Source organism: Botrytis deweyae (assembly GCF_014898535.1).
Source record: "Botrytis deweyae strain B1 chromosome Unknown BDEW_021, whole genome shotgun sequence".
NCBI classification, from domain to species: domain Eukaryota; kingdom Fungi; phylum Ascomycota; class Leotiomycetes; order Helotiales; family Sclerotiniaceae; genus Botrytis; species Botrytis deweyae.
The window spans coordinates 485,529-511,025 of NW_024066228.1; the positions used below are offsets into that span (position 1 = coordinate 485,529).

General features: G+C 42.3%; 10 protein-coding genes across 10 annotated transcripts; 7 read left to right on the forward strand and 3 right to left on the reverse strand.

Annotated features, from left to right (window-relative positions):
* Positions 1–250: 250 nt before the first annotated feature.
* EAE98_008298 (uncharacterized protein) lies at positions 251–979 on the forward strand (the record flags this gene model as incomplete). The annotated part of the gene is made up of 1 exon (XM_038955921.1): positions 251–979. The coding sequence occupies one exon, from the start codon at positions 251–253 to the stop codon at positions 977–979; it is 729 nt and encodes a 242-aa protein (XP_038807787.1).
* Positions 980–1,144: 165 nt separating this feature from the next.
* Positions 1,145–2,558, reverse strand: EAE98_008299 (uncharacterized protein; the record flags this gene model as incomplete). The annotated part of the gene is made up of 4 exons (XM_038955922.1): positions 1,145–1,648; positions 1,701–1,873; positions 1,924–2,458; positions 2,526–2,558. The coding sequence occupies 4 exons, from the start codon at positions 2,556–2,558 to the stop codon at positions 1,145–1,147; spliced, it is 1,245 nt and encodes a 414-aa protein (XP_038807788.1).
* A 1,009-nt stretch (positions 2,559–3,567) lies between these two features.
* Positions 3,568–4,220, reverse strand: EAE98_008300 (uncharacterized protein; the record flags this gene model as incomplete). Its single annotated transcript, XM_038955923.1, has 4 exons — positions 3,568–3,722; positions 3,769–3,939; positions 3,998–4,130; positions 4,179–4,220. The coding sequence occupies 4 exons, from the start codon at positions 4,218–4,220 to the stop codon at positions 3,568–3,570; spliced, it is 501 nt and encodes a 166-aa protein (XP_038807789.1).
* Positions 4,221–6,610: 2,390 nt separating this feature from the next.
* EAE98_008301 (uncharacterized protein) lies at positions 6,611–7,612 on the forward strand (the record flags this gene model as incomplete). Its single annotated transcript, XM_038955924.1, has 2 exons — positions 6,611–6,929; positions 7,008–7,612. 2 exons carry the CDS (start codon positions 6,611–6,613, stop codon positions 7,610–7,612), a joined length of 924 nt encoding a protein of 307 aa, XP_038807790.1.
* A 2,519-nt stretch (positions 7,613–10,131) lies between these two features.
* Positions 10,132–11,381, forward strand: EAE98_008302 (uncharacterized protein; the record flags this gene model as incomplete). Its single annotated transcript, XM_038955925.1, has 4 exons — positions 10,132–10,179; positions 10,239–10,782; positions 10,834–11,028; positions 11,089–11,381. The coding sequence occupies 4 exons, from the start codon at positions 10,132–10,134 to the stop codon at positions 11,379–11,381; spliced, it is 1,080 nt and encodes a 359-aa protein (XP_038807791.1).
* Positions 11,382–11,991: 610 nt separating this feature from the next.
* On the forward strand, positions 11,992–13,437 carry EAE98_008303 (uncharacterized protein; the record flags this gene model as incomplete). Its single annotated transcript, XM_038955926.1, has 1 exon — positions 11,992–13,437. One exon carries the CDS (start codon positions 11,992–11,994, stop codon positions 13,435–13,437), a length of 1,446 nt encoding a protein of 481 aa, XP_038807792.1.
* Positions 13,438–13,556: 119 nt separating this feature from the next.
* On the reverse strand, positions 13,557–15,423 carry EAE98_008304 (uncharacterized protein; the record flags this gene model as incomplete). Its single annotated transcript, XM_038955927.1, has 6 exons — positions 13,557–13,748; positions 13,896–14,156; positions 14,225–14,634; positions 14,752–14,956; positions 15,010–15,117; positions 15,400–15,423. The coding sequence occupies 6 exons, from the start codon at positions 15,421–15,423 to the stop codon at positions 13,557–13,559; spliced, it is 1,200 nt and encodes a 399-aa protein (XP_038807793.1).
* A 1,256-nt stretch (positions 15,424–16,679) lies between these two features.
* On the forward strand, positions 16,680–18,005 carry EAE98_008305 (uncharacterized protein; the record flags this gene model as incomplete). The annotated part of the gene is made up of 1 exon (XM_038955928.1): positions 16,680–18,005. The coding sequence occupies one exon, from the start codon at positions 16,680–16,682 to the stop codon at positions 18,003–18,005; it is 1,326 nt and encodes a 441-aa protein (XP_038807794.1).
* Positions 18,006–20,691: 2,686 nt separating this feature from the next.
* EAE98_008306 (uncharacterized protein) lies at positions 20,692–22,712 on the forward strand (the record flags this gene model as incomplete). The annotated part of the gene is made up of 4 exons (XM_038955929.1): positions 20,692–20,990; positions 21,052–21,322; positions 21,380–21,722; positions 21,781–22,712. 4 exons carry the CDS (start codon positions 20,692–20,694, stop codon positions 22,710–22,712), a joined length of 1,845 nt encoding a protein of 614 aa, XP_038807795.1.
* Positions 22,713–23,430: 718 nt separating this feature from the next.
* EAE98_008307 (uncharacterized protein) lies at positions 23,431–24,958 on the forward strand. The gene is made up of 2 exons (XM_038955930.1): positions 23,431–23,805; positions 23,858–24,958. The coding sequence occupies exons 1-2, from the start codon at positions 23,752–23,754 to the stop codon at positions 24,854–24,856; spliced, it is 1,053 nt and encodes a 350-aa protein (XP_038807796.1). The 5' UTR covers positions 23,431–23,751; the 3' UTR covers positions 24,857–24,958.
* The last annotated feature ends 539 nt before the right edge of the window (positions 24,959–25,497 follow it).

The following is a 25,497-nucleotide window of genomic DNA, read 5'->3' on the forward strand; positions in this document are numbered from 1 at the left end:
ATGTATGGGGAGACAAGCGCGATATTATTCCGAAATTGGTGGTAGGCGTGAAACTATATTTTTGATAGGTGGGATGGAAATAGCCTTATCAGCTCTTTGTGGAGGTCGACGTCACGGATGTTGTGAGAGATAGCTTGGGTATATAAGAATGAAGGATCTACAGTTAATTAATTTAAAGAATATGAGAATAAGCAAATACATCAACGTTTTCAATCCACGCGCAAGAAACAAAATCTACACCGTCGCAAATATGGCAACAGCAGCTGCAGGCCCTTCTATACCTCTTCAAACCACTACTGCCACTACTGCCACTACCTCCACTACCTCATGCTCTTCCCCCCACCAAGCCCTCTCCGTCGATTTCTCCTGGAAAAAATGGAAATCGCTCATCACAACCCAAGACTCCTCCTCCCCCTCCTCTCCACCTCAACCCCTCTACACCGTCTCCTACAAAAGCCTATCTCCCAATCTCGTCTTCAAATCCGCCCTCGACAAATCCGTCTTCGGCACCGGAACTCTGCACTCCTTCTCCATCGACTCCGACTGCTCGGTGCGCGACCAACCTATAAAAGTGAAAGCCATGAAACGTTTCAAGACAGAGTATTCGCATCTATCCCGTACCTTTTCCCCCTCGAGTAAAGAACCGGTTCAAATGCTGTGGACGTCATCCACGGGCTGGAAGAATTGGGATTTCATCTGTCTGGATGCATCTTCCATGCCGGTTGCGAAGTTCTCGGCGAATACGATGAGTTTTACGAACGTGGGACGGATTGAATTTATGGGCGAGGAGGTGATAGGGAATGAAGCGTTTAAAGAGGAAATTGTGGTGGTGGGAATGACGTTGATGTATACGATGATTTTGAGATCGGCTAGTATTTTGAGTCTTTTTGGAGCGGTGTTTGCGAAGCCTGGAAAGAAAGAGAAAGAGGAGGAGGGGAAAGGGGGACAGGCGAAGGATGGGAAGGTACATGGGGATTGAGTGGGTGCGGAGGATGGAATATGTTCATTGGAGATGGGAATGGAAGTGAGGGATGAAGATTTTATGTGATACCAGGTTTTATATTCTAGATTTAGATGGCGTTTTGGTGGTGGCTTATTTTTTTTTTTTTGTTCCAAAGCATATATAATCTTATCATTCATGCAATCATCCCTTTTTAACCCATCTCAAACCAGCCTTCTCAGGATTCATCATCTGTAGCAAAAGTACCATAGCACTATCATCCACAAACGCCTTAACTCTCTTCTCAGCTTCTTCCTGATTCTCCCCGCCTTCTTTCACAATCTCTACCCCATACCTATGAAATAGTCCCGCCATCGCGGCCACAAATTCTACCTGGCCAAATTTCTTACCCGGACATCCTCGAGGCCCTTCGGACCACGGCATGTATGAACCCTTAGGCGGTGTCCAAAGTTCTTCTGTCAATTCACCATTTTGGTTTGAGGATGAGATGATCCAACGAGATGGAGGCCAGAGGAGTCGACCTGGTCCCCAGTAGCGGGGATGGGCTTGTATACCCAAGAGGTTAGGCAAGATCATTGTGTTTGGTGGTAGATTGAGTTCTTTAGAATCATATGTGACGGTTCTTGGAAAATTTCCTGTTGATTTCGTAAATGTAACAAAAGGGTGGTAAAGACGGAGTGTCTCTAGCTGCGTAATACTGTTAATATATAAACACAACATCGATAGAGTATTCACAAACCATGACGGCCATACAACGTTTCAGTTTAGGAAAAGAGTCTGCATAATCCCAAGTGGAAGCATCCGAATCCAAGAATACCGCATTCACTTCTTCAGAAATCCAATCCTGCACAGTAGGATGGGCAGCAAGGAGATTCAGAGCATAGCAAAGTGTATGGGATATCGTATCATGACCTGCAAAATTAAACACAAACATGTTTCCGAAGAACTCGGATTCCGATAACCCATATCGTCAGTCTTAAACTCGGAGCTGTATTGCGAGGCTCGGATTAGAGATGTCATCAAATTAGACTTAGACTGTTTGCCTTTGGCGATTAATTCTCGCTCTTCTTGTACCATATCTTTCATATATGCCTGGAATTCGGCGGTAGCTTGAGCGATCTTCTGCAATGATTTGGGAAGATACCATTTCCATTTTAAGAGAAAGTTGGGTCCAATTATCAGGATTGGAATCGCGTTTCCGACGATCAAGCTTAATGATTCTTTGTAACTCATTGTATGACTTGGATCATTATCTATGTTTGATGAAGGTTTGAAAGGATATGATTTACCAAGCCCAGCACTTTTGAGGATGTTTAGTGAAAAAGTTTTGGTATCCTCGGCGGTAGTTCGTAGGGCCAACTTCCCCTGGTCAATCCAATAATGCATCATTTCTTGAGTTTGTCGAAGCGCTTCTTGCCATACTAGGTTGTTGGTTTGCTCATTGCTGAAAGGTGGACCTGTGACTTTTTTGTGTCGAGGCCAGTCTTCATCTGATACCTATAATTTATAGTAAGTAGATTATCAGAGGTAGACTTTCATCGAGCTGGTATATGATCCTACTAACCGTGGAGATATTTCGTCCAAACACATTCAACATCTCTAGTGCAAGTTAGAAAGAGCTCAAGTAACACTTTTTTTTTCAAGACTAGTAGATAACACACCAAGAACCTCCCTCGGCCTCTTAAATTCATTTCTTCTCAGCAGTAATTCGCTCAAAGTATTAGCATCACAAATATACAGAATATTTTATCCGGCGTAACCATGATAAAGATGTCCCCAATTTTCAAATAAATCTGTGCTTTATCCTTGAATTCCCATGCTCTTCTACCAAATCTGATTAATGGCCACGAACGAGTAATACTGAGTTTCTGGAAGAGAGGCATAATAATATCTGCAAGTAGCATCCATATTGGATTTTGGGGACTCGGCGGAAGCACAATGATTGGTACACCGATCTTTTTTGCTAAGATATAGTTCTGGTACAATTTGTAGATGTTGCGTCCACCCCATATTAGAGGTAGGAGGAGTAAAAGCGTGGTTATTAGTTGCAATAACATTGTACTCATAGATTGAAGTGAATACCAACGAATACGAAGGCATCATGGAAGAAGGTTGTTATCTAAATGGTCGTTCTCTCGGTCAAGATCATGAGGTACGCCGAAATACACCAACTGTTGGTCGATATGATGTTGGTGGATTTCTTGTTTGCCTATTGGCTAGAGCTTGATACTGTGGTAAATAGATGGAAATTTAAGTCATCGAACTCGAGGTTCCAATCAAGAAACGCCCAAAGAAAGAAAGGGAACAAGACGAATCTCACGTGGCTGTGAGAAAATTGCCCGAGAAGTTATCCAAGTAATAAGTTCAGTCACTGGTTTTATTGTAGAAAGCAAGAGTACACTTGTAATTGTCAATTCTTCAGCCCATTCTGCATGAGGACGAGAGGTCTAAAGAGAACAGAGCACCTTCATCTATCGAGGTAAACAGATTCATACTACCTGTAACTAACTACGTAACTTTCTGTTTTCCACGACAATAGAACTATCTCTTTTGCGTCGTGCATCAAGAAATATCGAAGTCCGTAAGATTTCTCCAAGAATCCGTCATCAGTCTGACTGCTTGGTATCCTCCATTTTGTGCATCTTCTCCGTCTCCAATCGAACTGCATATCCATCCCGTAAGTCCCTGATGAACTTTGCATCCTTCATATCTTTCGATTGAATCGTCGCCCTACTCGCACGAGCAGTGAATACAGTGGCCACTATCATGTTAGTAAAGAAATCATCAAAGAGAAAGTAGAGACTCACTTTCGAATTCCTGAACAATATGAGCTTCGGCACATTCTTGCAAAGAATCCAACGCAAGCTGATCAATCTCGTAGTTTTCTCCAGGTTTGATAACTTCCGTGATTTCTTTTGCCAAACGTGCGAAGGATGATTTTGGAATAATCAAGTCCTTCTTGGGACGCAGAGCGAAAACTATTCATTGGTTAGTTGGTACTATTTTGTCGACGTTTACAGAAACAGGAAGACCTACGGTCCCAGTCATCCATCTTTCTTGGATAGTTGACGTCTCTTCTTGGTTTTTTGTTGAAGAGTCGTCTTGTTCCTCCACCCACTATATGCTGTCGGTTTCTCCTCGTGCGCTTGATCTTCTCCATTTTTCCTTGCTATATACGTTTAGCACATTTGCGTGGAAAGAAACTTTCATATGTTACCTTTTGCAATAGTTGTACAAGTGACAAGTTTTCGAGTTGCATGGTCGCTGAAGATGATGTGGAGAAATCTTGCGATAATGTAATAAACCAATCTGGTCAAATAAAAAGTGAATTCCAAAACAGATTATTTATGAAGTTGAGATTGCGGAAGATGCCACTCTCGACTATGCATCGTTTCAAATTTGTTGGCGATTATGGCTCAAACCTATGCTTTCATCAGAACTCCCTACGGTTCATTGCATTGCTCCGTAAGTCCATTCAACTCCGCCATATCGTTATTATGTAGATCTTAAATGTTATGAGAACCTGCAGAGGCATGTTCCCGCGCAACAAACAAACAGTAAGATTTCACACGGAGCTCTTCAATTTCTGGAAAATGGTGATTTCTTAACCAAGATTAAAAGCAAAGAAGCCAACGAGTCTTTCGTCGGGGAGCAGCAATGTATCAGGAGTGGGTATATCTTGAGATGTCCAGTAACCTTTATATGAGCAGTGTCTCGCTATCACCTAAATGTTATGGTGGTTTCAACCAAAGACCCAAGTTCTATTTGCAACGTCTAACCAATATACCAGACAAGTATTTGGTGTTTATGGTACACAAGCCGTAACACAAGTTACATAACACTTACGTGGGCCATGTGTATTCATCCACCTAACTTGAAAGACTACAGTAAAGCTTTGGATTTCCTTTACCAACAATATCTCCACCCTTCAGCTAGTAGGTATACAGACCTGTCGGTGCGACGAGCTCTCGGGAGTCAATTAGCCCATCAGAGGTGGTGTAGGGACGCCACAGTCAACACCTATCCAAACCAACGCGTGCATTCGTCACATCGTGAGTGAATAATGCTTTATCGGCAATTAAATAGTATTTCTTAGGATCTGCGGTGTCTGGTATGATTTTATGCAGTTGAAAACCCGAATAGGTTACCTTCAGCAGGTCAGGTAAGCCACAGATTCTGTTGACTACCTAGATACCGATACTATGATCTGGCAGATGCAACTACAACTCACTTGCTGTCTTCAAAACAAAAACACGACGATAGCTTTTGGAATGGGTGGGAAGGTAGTAGAAGCTCTGGAAGAAGGGAAAAGTTGGTGTATTCTTGAAACTAATAAGGTTGTTGCCTTGAGGAGTTTTGAGTGACATTGATAACATCTGTCATGAGCTTCTCAGTGTTCAGTAAATATGATTGGTATTCAACATTCCGGCAATTCTGATGATATCTATTCAACCAGTTCCAGTCAGTATCAAGTGAGTTTGTGCAGCGGCTCATGATAATTTGGATCCGTATAGCTAAACTCACAGTATCATATTGATGGTGTATTGGTCCAGGATCCTGATGTAATTATCTCTCTTTCTACTCTCCGGTACTCACCAGTACTGTAAAATAGTATGTGATACATTTTGTTATCTCGGGAATTTCTAGCTAGATTCCAAGGTTCACAGAGGCGTATGCATAAAATCGCTGTGCTTACAAAGGGCAGCTTGATTCCGATTGCTCGCCTATGGATGCTAAGAAATACTCAAGCCATATTTTTATATTCTCGGAATTCTGTACTTTCACAAGAATGTTGAGAAATCCCACATAATCGTGGCTGATATATGCAATATGCTGTTTCGCGATTTCGTCCAATTAAGTGTGTTATTTTTCGATTGTTTGCATGTCGGCAACAAGATTCAGAATGTCTCACAAACGCCACATGCATTTCCAGCTAGTACGAGCCATTTTTTCTTGTCAATGGTGTAAACGCGGTTGGAGCTCGTTTCATTTAAAGTCTCCGGTTTGATCCGTCGACTAATATTCGGAGATTGATGAGAACTGATATGATTCTGCTGATGGGACGATTAGCAATGCCGTGTAACCTATCATAACATGACCATTGGATGATTCAGATCCTTCAGTTTGCAACCTAGGAAATCATCCGTGTATGCACGGCATTAGTGCTGCAGATATCCGGTTGGTTCTTTCTGTTATGACAGCCAATCTTGGGACAGGATGCATGATGTCAGTACGAGAATGTAAGCTCATACATAAGATCAATGTCAAGGAATTCTTGTAAATGGTGGTACACATAATTCCATCACTGAAACAGATATTCCTGCATAATATTAATAGTTGAGCTGGTGATTGTGTATGGTATCGCTGCTGAAGAAATCTCTTGAGCGGTTATATTCCCGTTGGCCAGCAGCATATCCTAAATTAAAAGTTGCAGTAGAATGAGCTTGGGTTCACGAGATACCGTTGCCAATTCTGTAGCTGGGAGCTCATATGAGAAGCTGCTTTTGAACTTTGTAGGGGGGTTTAAATCAATATATATATATGCCCTCAAGCCTCCATTGAGGATGATATTTGTAAAGCTTTTCTCTCGTTAGCCGATTTCCAAAACACAAATTTGTTCTCCTAACATTCCGGTTGTAATCAGAAATCATGATTGCAGCCAGTGACATCACACCCGATCTTCATCACGGTTTGAAAGCAAATCCAGTCATTGAATCGAAATGGAATACCACCAAACCGGTTCGTGCTACAAAGGCATCCTTGCTAGATCTCCTGGAAGGTCGAACTCCTATCCTCAACGAGCCTGAGTTCCTTTCCAAAGCGGACTGTTCTAAGCTCACAAAGACATTGGAGCCAAGACTTACACCATATCTCCATGCTACTGGCCCGAAATTGGCAAAAGTAGGCGTTGCTCAGTTCGAGTTTCAAGCACAAAGTGAGGATGACTTGAAAAATAGGTCTGGAAACGGTACGTGCTGTCAAAATCAAACTCTCCATAGCCTTCCTTATGCCACGGCATGTAGACATTAGCTAAACAAATATGTAGAGAAGCAGGAATACTTCCAGGCTGTACGCGACCTGGGCGACCCGCATGGAAAGTTGGAAGCGGAAATTGGCGTAAATGCGTTCGCTAAGGTCTTTGAATTTATTAAATCAATTGCACCTGAAGACTGGGAGGTTATGATAGCCACGGAGGTAGTAGATGACGGGACACAATTTTACTTCGCTGGTATCTTTCGAGTAATCAACAACGGAACACCAGTTCACTGCGATTGGGCACCTTATGATACTCGGACGGAATCATGGGCGATTAGCCGATTGACCCGTCAACTTGCGGCCAATCTTTGCATAACCCCACCACCCATCAACAGTGGTGGTACTACTGTTCACGATTTGCAGTGGTCTCCCGAAGCATTGAAATTTCGTGACCCCGACAGTTATGGATATTTTCCGGAGCTTGTTGAGGGACGTCAAAAGGTAGACTTCCAACCTCATATTGGTGATCTATACCTCTTCAACTCTCGCAATATGCACCAAGTACATCCTGTCTATTCCGAGATAGGAACGCGCCGTTTGGCGATGTCAAGCTTCCTTGGAGTTATTCCGCCACTGAACGAAGGTGAGAAGACGAAGTTGGTGTTTTGGGGTTAAAGATTGGAGATATTATGGTATAGCCAGATTCATGACGCTCAATATAAGAAGTCGGGGTTTTCGTGCCTGTATGTAGTCTTCAATCTGATGATATGTCATTCGGCGGTTTACATCAAGTTACCACATAGGTGATAAACTTTGAATGCTTTTTATGTCTCTGTGAATATGTCAGGAAATCTTTAGTCATCCGCAAGAAACTTGTATTGCTGACGAATGCAACACATAGATCCAAATCCCTCTTGATGAGGAACACAATCAAGACAGTCGAGTGACTGGATCACCAGGATTGAAAATCTAAATCATCTCCAGGTAAGGAGTTGTGGATAATTCTGCCAGGCGGTGTGACTAGTGGTCATTTTGGAAGTCAGGGCATCTCGTTCTCTTCATTCGAATATGTGACCACGATCAATCCTGACAGCTTCAAACCCATCAGTCACTACAACTATCGATTTGTATCTTGTTTCGTGCACATTCTACCCCATATCGTAGAATTCTCCTTATCTCAATCACTCTCTAATAGCCTTGCAACAGAGCTTTCGACTGAAAAGACTACATTCAAAGCATGAATACTTCTTCCTTTCTCTCGCCATCATGCTACTCGAGTAGATGCCAAATGAAATATCCTATTTTTTGGTCTTAGATTTTTGTGCTTTACTTCAGCTTCTGGGGAGCTCTGGGTCTTGTTCTTGCATTGACATATGGTTGCAATTAAAGTTACTGACCGTTAATTCAGGGACACCTGTTCACTCTCATATTTGTATGTTCGACTTGTTCGCGGGCTCGTTACAGTGTCTAGAAGCGGTCTTATTTTTCGTTCAGGACTCTGAGTCCGGCACGCCGGTATGCAGCTATTTGCACCTCTTGTTATCGATATTCTTCATGGGCAACATTGAGAGTTCAGAGTCCGAAGCGATAAAGAAGTAGGCAGATGAAATATCCTAGAGTTCTTCGTTGTCTTCTGATTTTCTTGACTTGACATTTGTACTAGCTCATCAGCCATACAGAATGATACCTCTAGTGAAGTCAACCTTGAATAAGATTTGCTATCATCTTCTCAGGATTACCTGCGATCTCGAATTATAAATCCAAGTTCACTCTTCCATTCAGCAACCCTTTTCAAAGAGGAGCTCTGCATGTTCGCTGTAAAACCTCAGCATAATGTCACAAATGCAGGAGTAGTCACAGCAAGCATCGAGTCTGAACACGAAACTTTGACCCAACTTCAAATGACCTCATTGAGAAATAAGAACTCGTATTTTTTTCCTTCAGAGCCTGATATTTTAAAGTAAGCAATCACCGAGCATTTTTGTTGATGCAGAGTTTCCTGAGCCACTCTCATGGTACCAAGTGGATAAACTCACAAATACACACATGGATATTTTAAGAACATAGCGCAGTTCTATTCTCGGTTGTTAATCCATCCCGTGCTAAGAGATGCCCTTTGTACTGTTACATGTTGTGATACAACACTCTTCGACCCAACACTAAAATCGCGAGCGGCGCAGGTGTTTCGTGGTAAGTGGAAAGCATTATCAAGTTTGTTTGTGCTTCCAGGAATATAGTGAAAGGAACCTTACAACGGTTATTGGCGTTACACTGAATACATTATCCTTTTTAAATATTCTCATCATGTAATTTGTCATTATTTTGACAATAAATGCAACCAACTTCGGCAGACGCCAATTTTGGAATTCGCCGAGCTTTGCCTTGAAGATAATTCTTGCTATCCATACCCCCCAAACACTTTATTAGGCTGTACTCCAAAGGGATGAAAAGACTGAGTTGATCAAATGGTCATTTCGTGGATATATGCGGGTATGTGCTTGGCCAGGTGGCTTGCATATAACGATTTTCCAGTTCTGACAGTATATTCGCTAGGCCGACCATGACTACATATTCATCTCGACGTTGATAAATTTATACATGCTATGCACAAATCATTATCAACGCAATCAAATGATCTGTTTCTGCTGTCAATGCAGAATTTTATGGCGCAGTACACCCGATACGATCAATAACAACCCGCCGGCTATTCTCCTTACCAAACTATGGCTCTGATGATGTACTTCCTCTGCCTCTTCAAGCAATGGATATCAACTGTATTGCGGTGACATTCAATTTCATTTCACAATGCAAGAAGGTTGTTACTATTTTCGAATGGTAAGTGCCGTATAATAGTGTCAAATAGGAAGTCTCGATCTGGTCGGCAATACGCTCCCAGGGGATTATGAACTGAGGTATTTCAAGGTCTGCGGAGCATTGAGGGGCGGAGAATTTTGGATGTTCCCAATTGATGAGGCACAGACTCATGGGCAGGCCACCCCAATACTCAGACTTAAAATAGGAGGTTCGTCTTCAGTTTCCTTCATCTATCAATACTCTTCTTACGCCCTTCTAGCCCTTGTTTACTTGTTGTCATCAAATCTGTTGTTCATGACTTCAGTCTTAATACATAATTCTCGACGCTATCGAAAGACTCTACTGATATTGACGGCTTGGAATTTCTCGAGTAGTTCAAAATGAACAATTTAACGCCGAATCCAATAGTCAACTATGAAACTTTCATAGTAAGCCTGTTCCATGTCCTATTTTCCGCGCTATTCTTAAACATTGACTTTCATAACAGGGTGTAACTTGGGGATGTACTGCAATTTCGTTACTTTTTGTAACGTTCAGAATCTTTGTTAGAATTCGAACCTTCGGACGTCTTTCACCCGATGATTTCTGTGTCATTATGGCCTGGCTACTCCTTCTTTGCTGTGCAATTATTTGTCAGAAGATTAGTCGCGACATGTATGAGATGCTTGGGGTTTTGAACGGAGTCCTTCTCCCTCCACCGGAAGGATTTGAAAAGCATGCCGAGAGATTCCTTCGAGGCTCTGCGGTCGTATATGTCCTATACTACTGTACATTATGGCTTATCAAGATATCTTTCCTACTATTTTTCGGGCGACTTTTGGAGAACGTGGACTCCTATGTCTGGCCACGACGTATTGTAGCCATAGTTGTGTCTGCATCTTGGATGATATGCATTGGGACAATTCCCTATTCATGTTTGGTTCCAAGTTTTGAAAGAATTTCAGCCACATGTCTATCTCGATTTGCAATCAGAATCCAACGCTTTGCATTGGGTTTTGGATGCGGACTGGACGTCTTGACAGACGCAATGAGTAAGTCAATGTTCCCACATTCATTTCACCGGGGAAAACTAACAATCAAAGTTTTGGCTATTCCTATCAGTATGCTGTGGACTGTACGCTTGAGCCGAAAGCGAAAGCTAGCATTGGCTGGTATTTTCTCGCTCGTCATCATAACGATAATCTTTTCCATCGTTCGCCAGTCTGCTGTAAGCTCGTACTCGCATCAATTTGAGGAAAGCTGGCTTTATACGTGGAGTCTCGTAGAGCAGACTGTTGGTAGGTTTGGTCTCATACCTCGGGTTAATATTTTGTTCCTATCGTTGACTTCAAGCATAGCTATCATAATTGCATGTCTTGCTTCTTTTCGATCTTTATTCGCCCGCAACAACCACGTGCAACCGACTCCTCCAAATCCGTCTGAAAGGTACTCGGTTGAGGGGAATAAGAAGAACAAAAAGCGATATTTTCATATCGACTTCAGCCTCATATCTGGCTTAACAGCTCCACCTACAGATGCAGACATAATGAAGACAACCTCTAGTGCTAATGAATCAGAAGATATAGTGCTTCACCCTCAAAACATTCATGTACGACAAGACGTGGAGCAATCTTCCGAGTCGCAGGTCTAATTATTTTTCGAGATATTGTTACTGACGTTTGGGAGCTCTTTCCCATTGAAAAGAGCCGAATTTTCACTGCACCTTGTTTCTTTTTGCAATCAAGTGTTCTCTCAAGACATTATATTCTTTGTTCTTTTCATAACTATTCTGCTTGCTTTAAACGATCTTAGAGAGAGAATGAAAGTTGGTTTGGCTCTGCATAATGAAACAAGATTTTACTGCTTGGCTGTTAATGTCACATTGCCCCCTACGGTACCAAACTGCCGCACTAAGTGATATACATAATTATGATTCAGCTTCAATCTTCGACTAGTAACCCGGTACTTATTAATTTGCACAAGGCTCGTTCTCATAAGGCGTGCTTGGATGATTTTACTGCTCAAAGATGATCGGCTGACAGGTTGTGGGGCCCAACTGTTGGTCAGCAAGCTTAGTATTACTTCACCAACATTAGAATGTTGCACCGCAGAACAATATCTGCGTCGTAGATACTGTTCCGAATGATATTTTATCAATGACATGGACTAGATATTTTCCAGCCACCACTCCGTTCCTGTGTGTACTTCATTGTATGCATATCCGTGGCTAGAACAGTGCATGTGCCTCATAACATACGAGAATGGTTGCACTTTTTAATGATGATCCTTTAGGTCCATCCAAGCAGAATCAGTCTTCAAGGTTTCATCTCTTCTCTGATTTTCCTAAGGAGATACGCCTCTATATATGGACTTTATCTCTTCATCAACACCGCTTCATCCCGATTTGTGTAAGCAAGACGGCTGGTCAAGACAATGCAAGCCACCATGATCAATCTCACTTTTATTCTAATCATAATGACCTGGGCAAGATTATCAGCGGTGGTGATTACCACCTTTCTATAAATAAGCCCATCTTAGATACAACCAACCAGCTGTTTTATACCACGATAGAAGCAAGATCAGTAGCACTAGAATTCTACCGTATTTGCCTACCTCTTGCTCGAGGTCATATTCGAATCAACCCTGAGTATGATGTGTTGTTCTTGCAGGATTGGGATAAAGCTCCTCAAATGCTCGCTGATATTCTTCATGATATCAGAGCTTATGATCCAAAAGATGAGGGCCTGATGCATCTGGCTCTAGCGGAAGGTTCAGGAGATAGTTTATTCGATAATCCACATCCCTCTAATATACTCTCCGGACATACTGAGATGGTTGATTTTGACTCCAACACGTCTCTAAACTCATTTCATGATGAAACAAAGATAGGGATGCAACCAAGTAATGAAGTGCCCTTTTACAATGAAACACTGTCCTTTCTGAGAGATGCGAGTCGAGAACGGCGTAATCGCGGTATGGGTTATGGAACTTCACATATTTCTCATCACCCTATAGCCATCGCATCCCTCGTTGATATACTCAGTACCAAGCTTCGGTCATTGTGGTGTGTTGAAAAATTACTATCTGACACAAGGATCTACGACAATATAGGACCGCGGATGGGAAGACCTCACTTATCAGAGACTTGTCCGATCATGCCTTCCATGAAACAAATGGGTAGATCCAGTATCAACTTTGAGTGGTTGGAGAGCGATCCGAGATCAATTCAACCAGATTTGAAACAACTAGCTTTCTGGCGGGATCCACGTCGATTCTATCATAGCTGGTGCATTCTGGAGGGAATTCTGGGTGTACGGCATAGATCCGCTTTCGATTTTTATGTCTGCGTGTCAACACAATTACCTCTTCAGGAATGGGGAGAAGATGTTGAGCAACATGTGTCAATAAAGTCTGGGGTGCGTCAGATGGTTGACCGTCATAGAGAAATTGAGCTGGCTCAGTGGGAGGAATCGCTTGAGTTTTACAAGAATAATCTCGGTATGAATATCCCTATGCATGGCTTTCTGAGAGAAGAGGAGAGCTATAAGGAGTTGGAAGAAAATCCTTCAATGGCTGTTGGCATGTGGATCTTTACTGGAAAGGCGTTTGGGCACGTCAATGGAGGGAACATCCGTGACGTATACGGGAGGTTCAAAGAGCATTTTGAGATGTCGGAAGTCCCTGGGCTTGTAGTGTTTGACATTTGAGTTTTCATCCGTGTACTACAGAGCTTTGTGGAATCAATAACGCTACCTATGCCTCTATGAATTTACATGACCATCCTTTCGGTCGCCAAGAAGTTGAAGTTTATTCTTTTCTTGGACGATCAAATCATTGAAATTGGCCTCAGAACTTTCTTCATCCTGTCAAGTGCCTCTACCATAACTTCCCGCTTCACAGCGAATGTCAATCTCGCCCATCCAAATTCGCCGTAAGAGCCTAAATACCCCCCTCCTGGAGACATCAAAACCCCTTCATCCCTCAACTTTACCAAGACTGCCATCTCATCCTGCGCATTCTGTGAAGTTTGGTGTGTTAGTTAACTTATCTGATGAAAACATTTAAGTAAATCCAAATTCAACCCCCGTGAAAGAAGGCGTGGAAAAGGTCTGCTTCTGTACGTGACTCCTTATGAGAAGGGAAAATGATATGGACATCCATTTACCTTTGCATCTGCTGCTATTCTAACAAATATTATAATTCCTGCTTTTACAGAAACGTAATCTATATTCCAATCTTTCAAAGTAGATGTCAATAAGTCATACGAAACTCTTAATCCTTCCTTATTAGCTTCTACAAGAGCTGGAAGTTGCGGCGACGTAAGAATTGCGGTTATACACAAGCTGCTGGGCGATGAAACTTGCCAGACATTCGAATATGATATTCCATAAAGTAAAGGCTTATTCGCTTGTGATACGATACATCCCTGATCACCGTAAGCCAGTTGTCTCAATCTCATTATTACACTATAAGGGTAGAAAGTATCAGACTCACCACTCTCATACCAGCACAACCGAAATCTTTACTTGGACTCCACATAACATGGACTCTACTCCTGTCAATTCCTGCTCCTTCCTCTACCAAGCTTAAAGCAGAAGTGAAGGGTTTCTCGGGATCTGTATTAAATGCCGAGAGAGCACCAATTTCATCAGATATATAATGAATTTGTTTTTCGTGACAGAAATCCATCAGTCTGCGAAGAGTCTCTGGGGAATAAGTGTCATCTCCAGGGTTGTGAGGGTTACACATCAAAAGGGCTTTAATACGGGACTGAGTAGAACATGCATTATAGGTGGCGATTAGACGATCGACGGAGTCGGAATCCACTATGCTGCGGAAGTTCGGTGAAGGTATGGTGAGAATGGTGGCGGGTGCATGGAGTCTGGTGAAAATATCAAAAGTTCCTGTATTGAAGAATTTTAAGATCAGTCGGATGATTTCTCGAGGGTTAAATGTACGAGACAGTCAATGACTCAAATCGAGAAAGTAGATTTATGGCCATCTGGAACGCGGACACTAACGGGCAACTGGAGCGAACGCCAATACAATGTCTCCCTCATCACAAATAGAGTACATCAGTGAATCAAGAACACTTGCGCAACCACTGCCCGTCGAGATATGATCTTCTTCTACCTTTAATGAAGGGTTGAAATATGTATTGAAGAATGAAGCGAATCCTTTTCGCATTGCTGCTTCGCCCCCAAGACCTGTAGGGTATAGGAAACTCTAGGATATGTCAGTATGAGTGTTGACAAAAGAGTCTGTAGAAAATTCTGTACATCTTCACTTAGGTTTTCATTCAAAGCATCTTTACATATGCTCAGCAGTTGAGGTCTTAGTAAACGATTCTCGGCTTGCTCAAGACGTATTATATCTGGTGGTGCAATCTATGATAGAAATCCCAACGGCGCCAATTTGGGAAGTTTGTTGGCCATGTGAGTGGAGAGACCATGCTCTAGATACTCTGAAGTTGAAGTCATGACGTGTTGGCAATCTGTTTAATAAGAAAGATTTCCTACATTTAGAGGGGAAAAAATGGGTAGTTCTGCGCGTACTTGCGATGCCTTTATAGATAGATATCAATTTCCAACTGTTGGTTATCTTTATCAAATAATAGTATACATACTCGTATAGATGATCCAATCTTTAATCGTAAGCCGACATCTTACTTGCATGTACCCCTGCCAAAACATCCCACTATACTTTTAGAGAAACCAAAAGCTTATCAAGCTTATGGTGCTTTCGTTTGGGTTTTTTATATTACTCGCAATTGAAGATGCATTGTCTAAGTTCTCGGTGACAAGATGAATGTGAATAATACATGAATGGCTGGCTTCACTTGCTCTCAATAGCAAATACTTTCTCTTCATGGCTTCACTCCTCACCTTCTACAGTCGAATCTCTTTGTGGTATCTGCAACTATTGATACTGTAATCAATAAATTTGTAGCCGGGAATTTCCTCCGCCAACCCTGATTCGGACACGGAATTGGGAAGCTAGCAAAGGTTCAAAGACTCAGGATGTTCACCACCCAGAGCGATTTGTCTTTCCGAACGATACATTCCAACTCAGAACATAAGATCAACACATTATTGCAAGACTGACTGCCGTCTTGTCGAAACGTAGCCAGACTATTGAAGACTGACTGCCTATAGTTTGAGTCAACCAACGAGCTTGATACTGTGGTGTGTTCAGACTCTCAACTATGAACGTAGGAAACTTCACACCTCCCATTTACAATACAATTTCCATCTTCATAATGATACACTCAAGAATTTTGATCCTTGCTAAGGGAGTTCTTGGCTTCAAGATCACGCTCCAAAGTGTAGATGTCTCAGACCTATCATTGGGCCCCACCAGTTCGATCTTAATCAACATCGAGGCGTGGAATTACGAGAGGACTGGAAGATCTCATGAGACAAGTCTTCTATGTAGTATATAGCTGGATATGACTTGATTTCTAGTTGTCTTCAACTTGCTCCTTTGTGTCGCAATTCGGCAAATTGACAAGTGATTTGCGTTTGAGGAGATGCGGGGTTGATAAGCTCTATCTCATTCCCCCATGTAGGTTATTCGTGAAATTACCACTTGATAATCTCTCTCTCTCAATTTCCATCTACATTTACTCCTCAAAGACATAGTACCCAACTAAGGGAAACGCTCCATTGTTGAAGATATAAATAATATGATTTATTGCGGTGACTCCTGACTTTGGCCTGTGACTATTCTTGTTGAATGCGGGAATGCGCCAAAACATGTGGCCTGGTGACGTCGGTAACCTTAAGTTAAGGCCAAGATTCTTAATTCACGTCGTTGCTTTCCTTACTCGTACCTTGCCTTGAGATCCATCAACATCAACATCAACATCAACATCAAAGCAAAGCAAAGCACGAACTCAATATATGAATGGCCATGATTTGATTCATATCTGAACTATACACAAACAAACATGGCAAGTCCCTCAGAGATGAAGGCATTAAGTTTGTATTTTTTGACCTTTAATTGTGGTCTCGCTCTTATCGATACTGATGCGTTTGCCTCTCAACTCTTTAATGGCCTCTCGTCTCCTAACTTGCCAGACCTGCTCGTTCTCTCCTTGCAAGAAATTGCGCCAATACCATATTCTCTTATAGGTGGATCCTTTCTGGTACCATACTTCAATCGATTTCACGATGCGGTCGGAAAAGCTTCAAAGAAATTATCAAACGATGGGTCGGCATATACTTCGATAGCAGCACGAAATGTTGGCTTGACGGGAATCATGATGTTTGCAAAGGACCCAACACTTATACAAGATCTAGAGGCTGGTGAAATCGGAGTAGGAGCTTGGTCAATGGGAAATAAAGGAGCGGTTGGAATAAGATTTACATACGGAAGTGGAAATACCTCAACAGAGTTAACATTCGTTGCGGCACATCTTGCTGCTATGGAAGAAGAACTGCAAAGACGAAACCAAGACTGGAAAGATATTGTCCGCGGATTGGTATTTTCTTCGACAACCTCAAATTATTCCACAACTTTACCTCGAGGTGATGAAGATAGACCATTGTTATCCATTTCACCACAAGATGGTTCGATCTTCAAAGCAACATCCCATCTATTTTTCGGCGGCGACTTAAATTATCGAACCTCCTTACTTTCCCCAGCGCCAAATGATCACATCAACACATTCCCACAACCGAACGATTCTACTTCCTCTTCCAATCATTATTCAGCCCTATTCAAAAACGATCAACTCAATCAAGAAAGGTTGGCTGGTCGAACTTGTCATGGGCTCATCGAAGCTCCAATATCATTCCCGCCTACATATAAATATGATTCCGAAGGACCATTCATGACATCCGATGAAGAATTGAACAAATGGCCTTGGGCAAAGCATAGGTGGCCAAGTTGGTGTGATAGGATTCTGTTCCTTGATATGCCATCTTGGGTACAAAAGAGCAATCCAGAGGCCAAAATTATTCCAAACAAATATTCCGCATTACCTCTTCTCCCAACGTCGGATCATAGAGCTGTAGCTTTAGATGTAACGATTCCTTTGTTACCTATTCCAGAACCCGAAGAGGAGGAGGATGTAAATGACCCTCGGGTCAAAATACCATTTGATATCGATATTGATTGGAAGAAGAAGAGGGAGAGGGCTAGAATGCTGGAATTGGTTGTGGGTTATACAATGTACTTCACAGGTACAAAGGAGGGCGCTGCTCTATTCGTTGCAATGATTGTTGGTGGAGTGGGGGCTATATTTGTTTTTAAGTCGTTATTTGCCGCTTAAGATCAAACTATATGAGGATATGATTTCTCGGACGGAGGCATTCTCGGGCATATCAAAGACTGCGAAGGCTTCGGTCGTCTGCAATGATGGTAAGTAATCATAAATATTTATAAGATTAAAAGGCTTGAGATCTCCCTCGCAAAATTTTACTTTCACACATCCTTTCTCAATTTCTGCAGATACCGCGTCTAGTTTGCCAATCAGGATTCTTGAGAGGCACTGCAAGCAGATTTCAAAAGAACTTGCTATTAAAGCATTAGCTCCATTCAGATTGCTCCAGTGAGCCATTTGATCCGTTCTCGATGCGACAAGCAATAGGCCGGTGATGAAGTATAATTCCTCAATCCCTTCTTTCTCATCCCTTCTTCATTCTATCCATCTTGACACCCCATTAATAAAATGATAAACAACAGCCGATTCTAATTCCGAACACTGTTTCGAGCATACCTATTTCGTGGGTTAGAGTCTGATATTGCTTAGGAGCATCGCAGAGATTCGGACCGAGTGGTTTCTCTCTTAAGACGTAAGTCTAACCTAGACGCTCAGGGATTGTGATGCTCAGGTGTCACAACTCATATTGACTCGCGGGTAGCTTTCATCGTCTGCTGTCACATATTGGTCAAGGAAGATGTAATGTAATATATACTGTGTGATTCCATTCTCATGTAACTGTCAATTTTAACCATTCGATTGGCTTCTCGTCGGAAGCTAAGTATCGCCCTTGGATCAAAGTGGTGTCGGCCACAAAAGAGATTAATAAAAATTCTCATATCGCAACTTTATATATCACTCGACGAGCACTCTCACTTTTTGAGAAGAATTAAACAATGTGCCATGTGGGGTATGACTGATCCCAAATTTACTATTTTACGTATCTTGCTAGCGTCAAATTTCCGAAGGCATCGAAGTACCTAATTATTCGACACTGGCACCATTAACCCTGGTTGATGAGTTGCCAGTAGATCAATTCAACACTGTACTTAGAAGCTGTCTTGCGCGTCAACTTGTTTTGACATCACACTGCATGGAATCATTGACGTTAATGCTAGATATTGTTTAGAGAAATAAGGGTCTTTGATACCGGGAATGACTACCAACAAGACGGAAAACCTACACAGGCTTCTCCACGGACGCCGCATGCAAGAGTGGTGCTAAATTATCGCTTGAAGCGCACTGCCCACAATGGTCAAATGCCCGATCCCGGATATTTTGTCCGGTGCTGGCATTAGTTTTGAGAACGAGAGTCACGAGATGGAAAATAAATTCGTCTACGCGGACGCTAGATTGGGCCAACGCCATCTAGGTAGTGGGGTTCATCCCCGAATGCGAAAGAGGCAAATCCTCTTCTCGTTGTTGAAATCTTATCTGATTGATCTGATGATCGTGTTAGAGATGATAGTTGATACCCAATAAAGTATTACCCTTTTTCAATTCTCCAAGGTACCCTGTTATCTGATCAATCTGATTATGTACATAGAGGAGCTCGAGGCGTAATTACTTACTCGATCCTGACAGTACCCCACCCGCACTCGCTTGTCTTCTCTTTAAAATAGTCAAGTGTGAATGCATCCCATGTGAACGATCCGTTCCACGAAAAGTTTGCACTCCACATAGCTTCCGAATTTCCGCTTTTAGGATTCTGGTGATGACAATGTGGTCTCAGTCATACTATCTATATTCGATGGCTTACTATATCATGGTAACCACCTCACACATATATCAGATGAGTGGGAACTTTATCTTCCTGGTCATGAATCATGATGAAGATGAAGATGTCGATCAGATTAGATAAATCTTGCAAAGCTTAAAGTTTTGATTTAGTCAATCTGATTAGATTATCATAATGGTCACTAGCATCACGGTCCCGAAATCGAGACCGGCTTCGATATCAAACACACATTCCGATTTCACCCATGGAAGTGGTGGTGGCGAGCAGTAATGTAACGCCATTCATGTAATTGCTGCCTACTTGAGGAAAAGCCGGTCTAAGTTTTAATAAGTAGGTGAGTCGGGAAATTTACTTCCTGCCATTCATCCCTGGTTATCGATGAAAATTTTGATCAGATTAGATAAAAGCTAGCTCAATTCTCCCCACTTGATCCCACTGAACCCCACTTAGATGCCTTTAACCAGCTAATCAACTGTCTCCGGTAATAGTTAACACAATCGACCCATTCAAATTTATGCCCACCTTGTTCATAGACCCATCGACATTCGGCAATATGTCTACTCTCAGAAAAAAGGTGTGTTTGAAAACGTTTTCTGATTAATTGATGTGCGTGAAATACGCAGCTCCAAGCTCATTCAATCTGCTTCTTACCTGCCTGAGCCTGCCTTACCTTGTGTGTATCATCATTTCATGAGTCTTCCTATTACTCGCGTCCTAGTCCACGCCGAACCTCGTTGACAATCACTAACTTGTGGGACTTTATGGATGCCTCTTGGCTGTCCCAAGCACACGGCAGCATGCGAAATTTTCGAACCTTGTCCTAGCTGCAGCTATAGATGAATGGGCACATGTGGATGTGAATAGCCGTGTCAACAGGTAGGCCGAGATTGTAAGTATTAGTAGTGGCCGCCTCCCACGATACACCCACTGCTTTGTATTACCTATACCATTTCAATTCTTTTGTGGACGTCCTTCCATTGATTTCCGAAATATTCGCGGAATCGACAAACCGCAATCATGGGGGCATTATCAAAATTCAGACCTGGATTTCGTCGAAAGGCTACCGAGGATATAATCAATGAAAGTTCAGAAGTAGCTATGGCTGATATGTCATCTTCAAACGAAAAAAATCCTGCGAAGCCCGCAGTCACTGGTGCCGACGATACTATCTCTCCAAGCAGTGCCAATGACGTACCAATCTCAGAGCAAGCCGAAAAAGATGTTCTGCCAACCGAAACTGCACAACGTGGTGTTCAAGAAGTCGAAGCAGTGGCTTTAACATGGACCAAACCAATGCTCATTGCCGTTTTCCTAAAGTATGTGCACGCACTTGTTATTCCCATGCCCCGATATGGAAGCTAAACTATTCAATGACAGCATGTGGTTGCTTTACTTTGTTAATGCCATGCAATCTTCAATTTGTTACAATCTTATTCCATTCGCCACGAGTTCCTTCGAATCGCATTCTTTGATTACCGTCATTAATATCGTTGCGAACGCTATGACAGCTGCCATTTACATTCCACTTGCGAAGATGTTGGATCTTTGGGGTCGCGCTGAAGGATTTCTTCTCATGGTATTATTCTCTACCATTGGATTGATCATGATGGCGGCTTGCAATGGTATTGCTACCTTCTGTGCTGCGCAGGTACTACCTCATCATTCCATATTTTTTACCTTCAGCGCACTAACCTTCTTTCTCTAGGTCTTTTACTCCATTGGATTTGGTGGTTTGATCTACAGTATTGATGTCATTACTGCCGATGTTTCGAAATTAAAGAATCGAGGTCTTGCATACGCCTTCACTTCTTCACCATACATCATTACAGCATTTGCTGGACCAAAGGTCTCTGATGATTACTATTACAACATCAGCTGGAGATGGGGATTTGGCACCTTTGCTATCATCTTACCATTTGTAGCGGCACCATTATACTTTATTTTGAAGACAAATCTCAAAAAGGCAAAGAACACAGGTGTTTTGATTAGAGAGAGCAGTGGCCGAACTCTTACAGAAAACATCTGGCATTACTTTGTGGAGTTTGATGGTAAGTCATGCTTTTCCAACCAAGATGTACATTTGGCATTTTTCTGACCATTGACTAGCTTTTGGTGTTGTTCTCTTTGCTGGAGGTTTTACCGTGTTTTTGCTGCCATTCACACTTGCTGACACTGCACCAAATGGTTGGCAAACGGGTTACATCATTGCTATGATTGTTGTTGGATTTGTGGTCCTTGTTATCTTTGCGCTTTACGAAACCTACCTTGCCAGGACACCTTTCTTGGACGTTAACCTTTTAGCAAACCGAACTGTTATTGGCGCTTGTCTGCTTGATTTGACTTATCAAATCTCTTACTACTGCTGGAACAGCTATTTCACATCTTTCCTACAAGTTGTCAACAACTTGACTATAGCAGAGGCTGGTTATGTGAGCGACACTTTTGATGTTGTTTCTGGTATCCTCCTTCTAGGAGTCGGTGTGTTGATTCGCAAGACCGGATACTTCAAATGGCTTTTGTATATTGCGGTTCCACTTTACGTCTTCGCTCAAGGTCTCATGATTTACTTCCGTCAACCTAACCAAAGCATCGGTTACATCGTCATGTGTCAAATTTTCATCTCTATTGGTGGAAGTGTTTTCATCATCGTCGAACAACTCGCCGTTCTCGCCGCTTCTGACCATCAACACGTCGCTGCCATTCTCGCGTTGCTTTATGTTGTTGGAAATATCGGCGGTGCCATCGGAAACGCCATTTGTGGTGCTATCTGGACCAACACATTCCCACAAGCTTTGGAGAGATATCTTCCTGAATCGGCTATGGCAGATTTTGATAACATTTATGGTGATCTCTCCACTCAACTCACTTATCCATTGGGAAGCGAGACTAGAATCGCTATTCAACACGCATATGGATATGCACAAGAGAGAATGCTTATTGCCGGAACTGTTATTATTGCCTTGGCATTTGTCTGGGTTATGATGATTAAGAATATCAATGTCGCCCAAAAGACACAAGTCAAGGGTACAGTATTCTAAGTATGGAAAATAGTTTGGATTTTTACAGACGTATATTATCAAATGCCATGTGGTAATTCACTAGATTTACCGCTTTTCTCTTGACCCTTGGCAGGTCCTCGTAATTAACATGTCGTAATATCAAAAGTTTTTAGATACCCTGCAAATTATTCCACCTTATCGTTCCTGGTGATCCCTGTTCGTGCAAACCGACATTGATTCGATATCGTATTTAGGCGGGAAAAATCACACATACTTCGTACATCATATCCAACATTTGCTGACCCATTAATTGTAAACGGTTTTGCTTCTCTTGCGAATCCAAGAAAGTAGAACATTCTTGTTAGGTAGTCTTCTTCTTTTAATAGCATCTGTTGACCCCAAACTGCCATTCTCATCAACCCAGAATGTCACTGACAGCTATCCATTACGTCTCATAGCGGGGGCCCAATACATCAACCCACACCAACCCTGGTAATCACGAATATTGATCAGATTTTAACTCTTCATCAGTGCATCAAGGCAAGCGAAGTCCTTTTAGCGTCATCTGATTAGATTAAATCACATGTAATCAATCTTATCTGATCCGCTTAAATAAGCATTTTCCCTCAATCCTTGATTTTTTGAGGGTTTTTTGCTAGGAAGACCTATCTATTAAGAACTATCGACGCGATCGAAGTGATTTTTATCCGTATTCCTGGAATTCCCTCGTAGTATACGAAATAATAACCGATCTCGGAATATTGTTTGAGCGTGCTGTGCTATGCTGTTGGTGCTTTGAAATTAATGACTAGAGTACCCGACAGTATCGGATTGCAAAATCCTTATTGCGGTGAACACGGACGTTTCGAGTCGTGTCTGTGAAAATTGCATCCCACTTTTTGTTTCGAGAACTCAGTCACACTACTTGGCTAGTAAGACATATCTACATCAACGTGGTCGCCGATCTTGATTTACTGCCACCGTATATTTACGATTGAGTATTTTTTTCAAGCTCATTCTATTCTTCCTAAATTTACATACAATCTTCTTCGGTAATCTCGCCTTAATATCTCTCAAAATGGCATCCAAATTCTGGCCTAAAGGTGGTCTTCCAGGTATCCTACATCATTATGTGAGCATTATTGTCTGTAAATGAAAGACAATTCAATTAACAAACCCTATAGACCGAAACCCTCACAACATTCGAATACACATCTGGCACCATCGCCAAACCCCATAGTCTTCTCTTCATCGGAGGCTTAGGAGATGGTCTCGCAACCACCTCCTTCATGGCCGATATAGCCAAAGCTCTCCAACCCACCCCCTGGTCCCTCTTCACCCTCAATCTCTCATCTTCATACGCCCAATGGGGAACTTCTCACCTCGACCGTGATTCCGACGAAATAGCTGAATGTCTCCGCTACATCCAAGCCTACAAGCAATCTAAATTCCCCCACAGCAAAACCATCCTCATGGGTCATTCAACCGGTTCCCAAGTCGTGCTTCATTATTTACACAAACCCAATCCCCACACCACCACCCCCAAATTTGATCCCCATCTAAAACACGTGAAGCGTCCCGTTCTCGACGGTGCAATTATGCAAGCACCGATTTCCGATCGCGAGGCCATTCAATCGGTCCTCCAAGATGGGCTTGGCAAACGTCCCGCCAGCGAATGTCAAGCAGCATTTCGAACGATCCAAGAAATCGCAAAAGATGCCGCGAAACGTGATCAATCAATCGATATTCTTCTCCCCATGGCACTGACCTCGCAAATTGGCTACGGAACTACCCCGATTAGCTGTCGACGATTTATGAGTCTGGCTAGTCCTAAGAGTCCGCAACAGCCCGAGGAAGATGATTTGTTCAGCTCGGATTTGAGTGATGAGCAATTATCGAAAACCTTTGGGATGATTAAAGAGAGGGGATTATTGCGGGATCAGTTGGTCATTTTTTACTCGGGGGCTGATCAGGCGGTGCCGGATTGGGTGGATAAGGAGGGATTGTTGAAGAGGTGGAAGAATGCGGCGGATCATGGAGGAAAGGAGAAGGTGTGGGATGATGAATTTACGGCGATTATTCCGGGAGCCAGTCATGCGTTGAGTAATGATGATCAGGCGCCTGCGAGAGCATTTTTGTGTAAAAGGTTGATGGGTTATGTTCAGCGGATAGAGCAGAAGTGAGTGGTTAGGAGATTGATTTTAAGTAATGCGATGCATGTCTGTTGAATGCTATGGGTTGTTATTGTAAAATACAGCTACACAAATGATTTTCGGTCTCTGTGTGTCCCTTGGGATTTGAGGTTGTATTTTGAATTTTGTGACTGATCTGATGTGTATAAGCAAATGTTTTGCTTTCAGGGTAACGAAGGAGAGGCGAATGTCAATGCCAAGTGGAATTGATGAATTAAGAGTGTGAAAAGGTTGATGTGTTCCAGCACTCTTGGAGCAAAGACGATGTCCTACCAGAGCAGTGTCACAAATGAGAGGGGTGAGTATGGGCTGAGAGATTACAATATTCCGAGGGCAGAAATGAGGATGAAGTTGATCTACATCTCAAAATCAAGCTATCAACATGAACATCTCAATCATATGAACTCCGAAAACCGGAGAGTTTACATATCAAAATCCCGTTTCAGAAAGTTCACGCGAAACTGTGTGAAAAACATTCCATGTATGTAGGATAAATAAATCAAATGTATTTATTCAGTCATGGATATCTAGGTATCTAATAAAACTCGCAAAACTCCCTCCGTGTATTCGAAATGCCTTGAAGCAAAAATGAAAATCCCTTCAGCTTCTGAATGCCTAAAAAGCCGTCCTAA